General features: G+C 45.0%; 2 protein-coding genes and 1 non-coding gene across 5 annotated transcripts in view; 1 reads left to right on the top strand and 2 right to left on the bottom strand.

The window, feature by feature from the left end:
* The window catches only part of LOC122380483 (hsc70-interacting protein-like), a 31,924-nt gene extending 25,305 nt beyond the window's left edge, over nucleotides 1–6,619 (bottom strand). The window contains exons 1-5 of one of the 3 annotated variants that reach the window (XM_043363670.1): nucleotides 6,520–6,619; nucleotides 2,878–3,180; nucleotides 2,445–2,612; nucleotides 1,794–1,935; nucleotides 1,098–1,200 (exon numbers count right to left, since the gene is read on the bottom strand). In XM_043363670.1, the coding sequence (XP_043219605.1) occupies nucleotides 1,098–1,200; nucleotides 1,794–1,935; nucleotides 2,445–2,612; nucleotides 2,878–3,172 (708 nt within the window). In that variant the 5' untranslated portion in view covers nucleotides 3,173–3,180; nucleotides 6,520–6,619. Of the gene's footprint in view, nucleotides 1–1,097; nucleotides 1,201–1,793; nucleotides 1,936–2,444; nucleotides 2,613–2,877; nucleotides 3,181–3,783; nucleotides 3,982–4,801; nucleotides 4,857–6,519 lie in introns of those variants that run through there. The other 2 variants (XM_043363673.1, XM_043363672.1) reach the window with 2 other exon arrangements.
* On the bottom strand, nucleotides 1,673–1,755 carry Trnal-uaa. The gene has a single exon. It is a non-coding gene; the product is annotated as a tRNA-Leu (tRNA).
* Nucleotides 6,620–8,015: 1,396 nt separating the features above from the next.
* LOC122380480 (epidermal growth factor receptor substrate 15-like 1) overlaps nucleotides 8,016–11,167 on the top strand; it is a 31,147-nt gene continuing 27,995 nt past the window's right edge. The window contains exons 1-4 of the mRNA XM_043363666.1: nucleotides 8,016–8,056; nucleotides 9,567–9,656; nucleotides 10,137–10,280; nucleotides 10,644–10,787. Coding sequence (XP_043219601.1) covers nucleotides 10,164–10,280; nucleotides 10,644–10,787 — 261 coding nt within the window. The 5' untranslated portion in view covers nucleotides 8,016–8,056; nucleotides 9,567–9,656; nucleotides 10,137–10,163. The remainder of the gene's footprint in view (nucleotides 8,057–9,566; nucleotides 9,657–10,136; nucleotides 10,281–10,643; nucleotides 10,788–11,167) is intronic.

Below are 11,167 nucleotides of genomic sequence, written 5' to 3'. Positions count from 1 at the left end.
ACATACACATTATACAATGAACACACCGTTAGCAACACACTACGTACGTGATATAAAAAGTAGACTTCAATATCATACCACTGAAAGACAACGAAATATTCTTTGTGGGGGTCTAAGGAAATCTAAATGGAGGGAAGCGCAGGGCAACGTCGATAATGCTTGCAAAAACGCAATATTTTCGATAGCTTAGAAGACATGATTCATTCGCAAATTACGCTGAATGACGATGGATGTGAAAATAATAATCTAAAATTGGTATTTTAAAAGGATGAAAAACTGTGATGCCTATCGATATGACAGTTAATGCTATCAGGCCATACTTTTGATGGCAATGTGTCGAACCTAGCCATGCCCATATAAAAACGATGCCCATATAAGAAACTGACCTTGTCGTTCAGTTGATACCGACCGAGATTGTAAACGACTGGGGTTGATGTATCAGTCGTAATGACTAGATAATTGGCTGGACCATCACTTGACCGTAATGGAGCGGTCTCGGGTGTGCCCGTCAGAGGGAATTTCGCCAGCCCGGACCACCCTGCTCACTACATCCTGAAGCATCGGCTGTTACCATAATCGCGTTTAGGAAGCGATGGTGCTACGATAAAGCAATATGGTGCCCATTTGTGGCGAAACTGAAGACCATTAACCACATCTGTAACCATCCGTGATAGCCCACCAGCCGTCCGTCCCTCCACCCCGACTGGCCGGGAACGCCTCGCCGTTCCATTCTGACCCGGTCCCGGCGCCCAACAGCGCCCCTATAGGAAGGGAACCTCACACACCAGCGCCCCAGTGCTCGGCCTCAATCCACCAGCGTGCCGTCCTATCCCACCCGCGCCTCCCCCCCCCCCCCCAAACCGCTCGACCTCAATCCACCAGCGGCCTATCCCTATTCGTTCGAAAACACTCCATCCCGTGAGCTCCCCGCCTCAGTCTCAGTCTCGGCGGACAGCGAGCGACAGACACCACGGACAGCGACCAGCCCAGGACTGCGACAGCGGCTAATCGGAAGCGAAGGAGGGCGGCAGCGGCTACATCAGGAGCGAGATGAACGAGTCGAGCAGTTCCTGCAGGATCCCAGTCTCGTTACTCACGTTGGGCGTCACTTCCCGCAGCCATTCGTCGGCCTGCTCGTCAAAGTCCAGCTTGCAGGCGGTGCGCAGGTCCTTGGCAGCCTCCTCCCAGCGGCCCAGCAGGCTGGAGGAGACGGGAGAACGGTGGTCAGTAGTGCGGCACGGTTATGGCGCTTACACTAACGCACGAGGGGGCTGTCGGCAGGGCGGGTTTGTTGCACACAGACCACCAGACAACATGCGAAGGCCAGCTATATACCAGGACGAGGGCCCGGTATAATACATCACCAGTTGAGAAATGATGGGGTTTAGTGTGGGCTTCAAATATGGACATTCATCTACGATTTAACCAATTCGAAAACCACAAGAGAGGACGCCGAGAGCTACAACGCATATCACACGGAACTTGCCAAGTCACTGTCACACTGAAAATAGACTTGGCACACAACGTTAGGCACGCAAGAGGGACCGTTCACTGTATGTTACCGCTCGCACGCACTACGACCCATCCACAGCAATCACGGCCGCAGCACCTCAGGGTCATTAGCTAGGAAAGTGTATCGTTCTGCAATCCAGGACCATGGCTATAAACCGGTTGCCAGGAGTGGGGTTCGAACCCACGCACTCCAACGAGTACCAGAACTTAAGTCTGGCGCCTTAACCACTCGGCCACCCTGGCGCGGTGCAGCGCGGCGCGGAGATCCCAGCCAAACTCACCGGTTGGCACGTCCTCTGAACTTGTAGGCGGCCGCCGAATCGGGGTTGATGCTGATGGCTTTGTCGCAGTCTCGCATCGCCGCCAGAGGCTTCTTGATTTTCAGGTAGCAGGCAGCACGCTTGGCGTGGAACAGTGCGGATCCTGGAAGGCAAAGAACAAAACGTCAGACAATGACAGAATGGTTGCAAATATCAGTGTCATAAAGCTGTCACTCTTCCTATTCAAGACCTTATTTTAACCCAGCGTTCGGACTCTCTCGGACGACGAAGATTCTACGTCATCGGGCCAATACCGTTTCCTAACCACAGCCAAGTCCCCGCTAACCTTGAACGGGATTGGCCGGGCGGCGTAGAATCTTCGTCCTCCGAGACTCCAAGCATGGGGTAAAGTAACAGCATTTAAGCTATCAAATCAAGAGCTAGTCCTGATTATAAAAACCAATGGTACACACCAGCCATCTTGACATTCACAGGCTGCCTCGGAGTTTTACGCACAGCTCAAAAGCTAATTGGATATTTAGGGCGCGCCGGCCAGAGCTCACTAGATACTCACACCGCAGCGACGCCCTTTGAACTCAAAACACTCATAAATCCTACCATACACACCACAACCACCCCTCCCCTGCTCAGCTCACTCCAACTGACACCCACCAGGATTAAGCTCGATGGCCTCTGTGTACAGGTCGACCGCCTTCTGGTGCTCCCCCTCGGCGAAGGCCGCCGCCGCCTCGGAACGTTTCTCATTGGCGGCGTCCATGTCCGCCTCGGTGACCTCTTTGCTGGTGTCGCCCATCGGCTGGGGTTCGTCAGGCTCCGGCTCTGCGGCGGGGCGGGGTGTCATTAAGGGGTGGGTCACACAGGAGCAGCGAAAGATACGTCGGTCGTACGTGAGACTGGGAATTGTGACTGGCGATGCTCGTTGCGCTACACAAAACATATGCTTTGGTCGAACAAGTTAAAAAAAAACTGATAACTGACGGATGAATAAGTGTATTCATTAACTGACACAACGCACGTCGCACGACGTCCTCGCCTCTGAGACACCTTACGATTCATTCCCCTGCAACCACCCAGGGGTACTCACCAATCACTCCAGTATTGTCCAGTTCGAGATCGCTCTCCTCCGACTCCTGCTCCTCATCGGGCTCCGGCTCCGGCTCCTGTTCGGTCTCCGGCTCTGGCGCCGCCGTGTCCTCGGCTCCATCGCCCGTACCGGCGCCGGCTCCGCTCGGAGTCGCCGGCTTCTCGGGGAGCTTGGCACCGTGCTTCAGCAGGAAGGCGCGGAAAAACTCCAGCTCGGGCAGGTGCAGCAGCGCCGGGTTGGCGTCGCACGCCGCGATGAACAGTTTGAACTTCTGGACATCCTCCGGGTTCAGCATGGCTGCGGCTGTCGATAAATCGATGATCAGTCGGACGAAGGGTGCTGCTAACGTGCAGTTTAGTGGCGACTGAGGAGCATTCTGGTCTAGGAGTAAGTGTCTTGCCTCTAGAGTCAGCCATCCAGATTCATTTCCTGGGTAATGCACGTGACATTGTCGTTACTTGGCTGCTTGGAGCAGAGTTAGAGTTCCGGTTAGCACTTAGTCCACTGGATATGGTGCTTAACCCAAACCAACCAACCAACCTAACATGCAGTATCCATGGAGAAAGGTGGATGGGGTGAACTACCAACTACCATGAACCTGACTATCTTGGGTACCTATGTGAACTTTCTCATTGCTTACAAACAGTCAACTTTTGAGAGAAGAATTATCCAATACTAATACATTTCTGGAGTCTTATTGACCTTCAGTTGGAAGGATCCCAGGCATAGACCACTATATATCTATATATGGTGTACATAGTGGTCTATGTCCCAGGACATCCAAGCTCTTGTACTGCCATCTCACAGAAGTGGTGCCCTGGTACTGAACACTTGGTCAGCATCTTGAAGGTGAGATGAAAACCTGACATAAATTGTCATCTAATCACCTCACCAGGAAATACATACATTGATAAGTGATGTGACCATTCACATTTTTGCCATGTTATTGTTGACTGCTGAAGCTTTTCTTAGATGCTGTTGCAGCACATGATGCTTCAGTGGATCACAATGTCATAAAAAATGTACAACATGACAACATGACAGTTGAATAAGAAACGATAAGAAAGATAAGTCTAACTAAACTTAAAATTCGAAAAACAGTAAAAAGACGTAGATAATATTGGTAACCCAAATTCAAATTTATATGGATGTCTCACGTGACGAGCCTTCTTTCGCACTAACCACTTGCAAATGACTGTTCGGCATTTACAATAATATTACAATCCTTTTGGGGATTTACATGATGATTGAAGAGTCCATTACTGATGTATTTTCTTTCTGCTCCACAGCTTAATATTTGCTTCATAATCAAACATGCTCCATGGTTAAATCAGAAAGGTATGTCCACACAGTTCAAAATATTTCAGCACAGCAACCATATAGCAAATCTCAGCATATCTTCAGTGCACCAGCCACCACATACGACCCAGACAACACAAGCTGACATTTTATATCCCAACACATAATACCTCAGTTAGCAGATACTGTAACTTAGGTATATTGTTAACAATTAATAAAAATAATGACTAAGCAATTTTCAATTCAACAATCTTAGAATCTACAGCTGAGAAAAATGATTCTTATTATGATGATCCATATATTCATGTGATGTAATAATTTATGAAATATTCATTAACGGAATATAAATTTTTCATTCTAATAATAAGGAAAATCCATGTATATTGAAGAATAGCAAAGAACACATTTGGTGTGAGAAACGATGATCAGTCATCTTATTTTGTTAACAGGTATAAGTTAATCCAAAATCTGAGTCTTTTTGATATTGATATTGATATCATACAGCATTATGTAGGCAGGCGGGCATTGACGGTATATGTCAAGTTTACGTCCTAAGCACATATCAATGATAATTGTTTCACATTCCTACGTATTTTGACGTGCTGAATCCAAAAATCATACTTACATGTCTCGCAAGAACAAAATTATCACCAATACACTAAGCAATTACACCTTCCCACAACACACGATCAAAACAAATCGAGAGGAAATTGAAAGTGTCCAGCCTTGCCATTTGTGAAAAATATTTTGTCCTTTTTTAATGTCGAGAAATAAAAACATTCAATATATTATAAAAATAAATAGGAAATATGTAAAAAATATTTATTTAAAAAGAAATATTATTATTAGAAATAGAATAGCAAAACAACAAAGGGGAAATGTTGGGAACCGGGGTTATTGGCTGGGGGGGGGGAGGAAAGGAAAATCCTGAGAACTGGGGGGCGATTACTTGTGCAAAGTTGGCCAAAATCAAGAATGATATCTAACAGTTGCTATTCAACTGTGAATAATGACGTCATAATATTTCTCGCGGCGAAGCAGCGCAGTGCCGAAGGCAATGCCTTAGGAGAGATTACAGGCAAGAGTAAATCAAATATTTTTAGGTTAAGTGGTTATGTATCTGGCTTCAGGCCGAAGGCCTGAAGCCTGATGCATGACCACTTAACCTAAAAATATTTGATTTACTCTTGCCTGCAATCTATTCCTGCAAGCAACTTTTTCCTTATCCCCGGTAGGCAAAAATCAGTAGGTTAGGTTAGGTTAGGTTAGGTTAGGTTAGGTTAGGTTAGGTTAGGTTAGGTTAGGTTAGGTTAGGTTAGGTTAGGTCAAGTCAGGTAAGGTTAGGTTAGGTAACAATTAGATTTGAGGCAAGAACCCCGATTCCTAAAATTTCCCAAATATTGTAACCATTCTTATCGTATTTTTCTCCATCCCCTCCCCACAAACCCCGGTTCCCGACATTTCCCTATGACGTCATTTTCATTTTTTCTCTCCCCCACCCATGAACCCCGATCCCCAACATTTCCCTGTTTTTCTAACCCTCCCCACCCAATAACCCCGGTTCCCAACATTTCCCCTTTGTTGTTTTGCTATTCTATTTCTAATAATAATATTTCTTTTTAAATAAATATTTTTTACATATTTCCTATCTATTTTTATAATATATTGAATGTTTTTATTTCTCGACATTAAAAAAAGACAAAATATTTTTCACAAATGGCAACGCTGGACACTTTCAATTTCCTCTCGATTTGTTTTGATCGTGTGTTGTGGGAAGGTGTAATTGCTTAGTGTATTGGTGATAATTTTGTTCTTGCGAGACATGTAAGTATGATTTTTGGATTCAGCATGTCAAAATATGTAAGATTATGAAAGAAATATCATTGAAATGTGCTTAGGACGTAAACTTGACATTTACCGGCATTGACAGTACCTAAATTACCATTGTCAGGTCAGCCAATCCGCGGATTTCATTTCATTTCAATCTGCGCTGGCATATCTTTTTTTTAAATAGACTATGTTCCCTAAACATAGTCCACTGACCAACTGGCATGATTTCTTCAACACATTGCCAAAAAAAACTGAAACAAGTCAATGGTTTCACTCACGCACAACACAGAAAGCGACAAAGATATGCCGAAAAGCCAAAGCGAAATAGGTACGTTCTGAATTCAAGTCCTATGCCATGGCTTGCGCAGTGCCGGCCTTGCGCAGTGCGCAGAGCACGCTGCACAGTTCAAGTTTGAGTTCCTGGGTCACGAACAGCCCCTGAACTTCTGTTCCTACTCAGATTTTCCGATAATGTACATAAACATCAAATTAAACTTAAAATAAGTGACTTACCACAATCTATGCCGTCAATATTCAGTAACCTCTCACTGCAACTTCAACTTTGGAAAATCTGCAGCGTCGTGCGTCGCGTGCGACGATGGCTTTGTTTGGCGCAAACGTCTCATGCGTTGTTTTTGGCTCTGACGAGTAATTTTTGGTTGGAGCCTGCGCTTCAACTGGTTACAGTGACGTATGTAGTACGTCGTAGTAGTAAAGGAATCTTGACAGTGACGAGAAGAAAGAGGATGAAAAATACATTCATTTTCTTTTAAGTTGTTATAAATTCCATTGAGAAGCGCATTGTTTAATGTGAATATAGGTCAAAAATTTGAAAAATTGAAAACACTTTAATGGACCAATGACGTCATCTGATAACACGAGGAAAATATCGCTAAAAATTCACACATTAAAGTTAGGCATTAGGCCTGTCCTTGATCGCCACAAATCGATTGCGGAGACCGCCCCCTTAGGGTGTGATGAATTCGTGGGCTCTCACATGCGAATTTATTTGATATTTGTAATTTTTGATGTCAACCATGACTCCAAACGAGGTTGGTATTTATAGGACAAGTCTTCTTCGTCGCGGTTCTGCATATTCAGTGGCTAATTGGGCCGTTTGTGTGGTGGGTCACCGGCGCATGAAGTGTGCTCAAATGTGTGATAATTCCAGTTAAATAATGTGTTGATTGTTTTTATGGGTTTTGGGAATGAATTTTACATCATGTCTGTGGTTACATTTGTTATTATGCATTTGTGTTTAAACCTAGCCAATGCGCATTTGCTGCGTGCATCTAGTACCTACCAGCTACAAATCTGTGAACAGCTGATTGTGTAGTAAACCTTTTTTATTATTATAATATGGTGTATGTCAGCCATCCAGTGTATGTATAGGTACTCTTAAATGCCAAGTAATATTCTGTAAAGTCATTATTACAGAACAATATAAAGAGCAAAATTTAGCCATACATAACTGCTTTCTCATAAAGTAGTAAGTGCCTATTAAAAAGACTTGTAATTCATAATTATACATCTTCATTATGTATAATTCATAATTATACATCTTCAGGCCTTTTTGGTGTGTAAAAGTTCATAATTATGAACAAAAGTTACAACTTGCACATATTTTATTTAATAATAAGGGCTTTTGGTCTCACCGGATGGTTAGTAATGGTGACCTTTAAAGTAGGTATGTCCATGTTGTCCTGGGTAATTCAATGATGTTTGCACTCTTTGTGCAGTTGAGTATTTTATTTATATTATTAGCAAGCTTTGGATATTTTTTGGCTAAGTACATGGACCTATGTAATATGTTGTAATATGTTGCGCACACTTCATGGTAAATATTGTGTTTGCTCTGAAATGAATGAGTTTGCATTGCAGTCCATACTTATGAATGATTTCATAATTTTTTGGCAGTTTGGTTAACCAGTATGAATATAGGAGTTGCTAGCATCCATTGTGACTCATGAGCACAGTTGCAAATGAGATGTGTCAATCTTTTCAGATAGCTGGAGCCCATATAGGCATTTATGAAGCATGGTATAACCAGGTATGTGATGTGTCTCAAGCCTAAAGGGTATCTCAGCGTACTAAAAGTAGTAGTGAACTATAAGTATCAGTGTACTAATACTAATATTAAACAGTGCTCACTAGCATGTATCCACTGTTAAGTTGATGTGGCTACTAAGGGCTCAGTTCTAAATCCACTAAATTACTGTGCATACTCTCCATCTCACTGTATGTTTTATAACAGCTGGTTGTAGACATTTTTGTACCTACTTTTCTTGCCTGATACCTCTTTTTATAGCTGTAATATTTAGTACTCACAGGCTACAGACTAGCTCTCAGTTTAGTGTACAGACTCACCAGAATAGCTAGGGCCTAAAATGCTGTTTTAAGCAAGTTTTAACCCTCGCCAGCACAGGGGGCACAGGATGCAACCCCCCCCCCTAAGGTTTTTCGCGAATAATTCGCGTAAAAAGCGGCCGATCGCGACGAAACGTTCAGTACCCTCGCATTGATCAATTCTACACCTACCCTAAAAATTTCATGACCTGACCCAAATGACCTTTGACCTGTGACCTACTTTCCGAGACCATGTTTGGCCGGAATCGCGATTCGGCGTATGTCGGCTCGCATTAGCCGCGCGTTTGCAAGCTTTCCGTGGTTTCAAACGTTCAAATATGTGATTTGATGTTACTCCCATGCATTAGGGTGGATGTCAAGGTCACCTGAATGTCAGGTCAGGTCATTGACCTTTGGTGACCTCGGTTCACTTTTTCGAGTCTTACATGTTTCCAGGGTAGTTTTTGGAGCTGAATTCGAATTTTGCAACCATTTGAACGTTAACTAAGTAGTGTAATTGTTTTCGTAACATGTTACGAAGCTGTCAGAGTCGGTCGACACGAACTAAGAATACCCGTCACGACCCCTACTGGTTGACCTGACCTGACCCGACCTGACCCGACCCGACCCGCTTAAAATGCTTTAAAAATCATCCGTGATCAAAACTAACACGATATTAGTGATCAGCACCCCGAAAACCCCTTAGCAGCCACACTACAATACTTTCATAGGTCCCGATTTTCCCGACTTTTGGGTCATTGACCTGGCCTGGAAGGTCAACCGATGACCTAGGGCCTTAAAATTCGGTATCATCGGCTTCCTCTCGTGACGGGCAACACGCTCGTTTTTTCCGCGAAGCTCTAGCTCAATCAGGGGCCAAACGCGAGAAGGGGTCGTACCAACCTCCCCCCCCCCCCTGTGCCGTCGAAGGACGCAAAATGGCCTGTGCCGGCGAAGGTTAGTGAAGAGTTCACATGACAGTTTATTGAAAAGGTTGTTTGTTTGTTAGGTATTGCACAATTAATATTGTGGTAGATTGTTAGACTCATGAGAAATATGCCTATACTATCAAATGCTGCTCAAAGGACATGATTACCAGCTAATATGTCCATAAAAACATGAACAGATAGACCTTACATTGTGTTTTGCCATTTATAGAAATCATTCAGAAGCAGCATATATTTGTTTGTTTGAACTATGATTCTGTTTTATAGGTCGACAAGAACCACACTAATGTCATTGGGGCATTAGATGCTGCAAAGTTCCTGAAGAAGTCTGGACTTCAAGACAATGTGCTGGGTCAGGTATGTTGTTTGCTGATGCAGTGTTAGATATAGCGTCATCTGCTAAGTGGTTAGTGGGACCAGTACTGAGCACATCTATCTGCATCTCTCACCCTTGAGGCTTAAACAGTACAGTTATGCATTCAGTGAACTGGAAATAATTCATGAATGACGATGCGCTCGCTCGGCGACTGGGCCTGCTGGGTAACAGCTCTCGGTACAGGCCGGCCCTGTGCGGCCGATTCCAGTAATGGCTCCGGCTCCGCCCGTAGGCGTCCGTGGGTGTCGGCCGACGAGTTAGGCGGCCCGTCTTCTGAATTATGCCGTGTGAATATCGCCGGGGACCTCAGATGGTACCGCCGAGCCGTGCGCTATTGATTTTCTGTCACAAATCATGTGAATGTAATTGTTTGGGAAATGTACCCCATAGTTTATCGGGACCTTATCCTGTCTCGCATTTTTCGCCCGTCTCGCTTGACTAAACCGGTAACTATGTTTCAGATTTGGGACATCGCTGACTCGAAATGCATGGGGCAGCTAGACAAAACGGGTTTCTTTGTTGCACTCAAGATGATAGCGCTGGCTCAGAACTCGAAACGGGTCGACATTTCAAATGTGCAGCTCAACGTACCTCCGCCCAACATGGTGAGCTTACGATTAAGGGTTCCATTCTCAGCGATTAGGAGGATTTGTATTTACATTCATTATACCTTCGGGATGCGGTTATTGCGGTGTCATTTGCATTTTATTTTTACAGTGTCTTGTCTTGGAATCTCGGCACGATCGCGCCATTCTTTTTGCAGAACTGAAAAGAATAGCGATTTATGACATTCATTTTAATTGTGCAATTTTCGTGGCATGTAAGCGATGAAAACACACATAGTTTGATGCACTTTCACATGTCCGGTACCCTGTGTGCCTTTACCTGGTGATGGCACACCGGGTGCCAAACGAATGCTCATGACGCTGTGGTGCCTGTCCTGCTCTGACGCTCCGCTGGCGCGGCAGGGTGAGCCTCCTCCCATCAGTTCAACACCGCCAGCTGTCGGCAACGGTGACTCGTCCTGGGCGGTGCGGCCGCAGGACCGGCAGCGCTACGACCAGATCTTCAACTCACTCGGACCCATCAACGAGCGACTTCCCGGCAACAAGGTGGGACGACAGCGCTGGCAGGGGGATACCCGTGGGTTCTGGGTCTAACACTTTCCACCGCTTTGTTCACCGATAAGAGGTTCCACCGATGGATTTGGCTCGGCTCATTTCGTCAAGTGTGACTATCACTTATGCGGGAACATCGCCGGAGTCTCCGCAATGTACCAGGTCCAGGAGTGACCGAATCATTAGGTTCTTCGGCTATGATTGTGTGCACTGTGCAGGCTTGCTAATGATTAACAATACCAACTGCGTCACTTTATCGCACTACACGCACATTGCCTCAATTGCCTTTTTCAAATCGCCGTTGTGTGTTTTTTTTTGCCATTAGTATGGGACATTCAGTCACTATATGCATTATGCAAACCCATCTCAATCCC

Source organism: Amphibalanus amphitrite, unplaced genomic scaffold (assembly GCF_019059575.1).
Source record: "Amphibalanus amphitrite isolate SeventyFive unplaced genomic scaffold, NRLGWU_Aamphi_draft 000098F_arrow, whole genome shotgun sequence".
NCBI classification, from domain to species: domain Eukaryota; kingdom Metazoa; phylum Arthropoda; class Thecostraca; order Balanomorpha; family Balanidae; genus Amphibalanus; species Amphibalanus amphitrite.
Note: the sequence above shows the minus strand (reverse complement) of the source record. Positions and strands in the feature narration are given on the sequence as shown.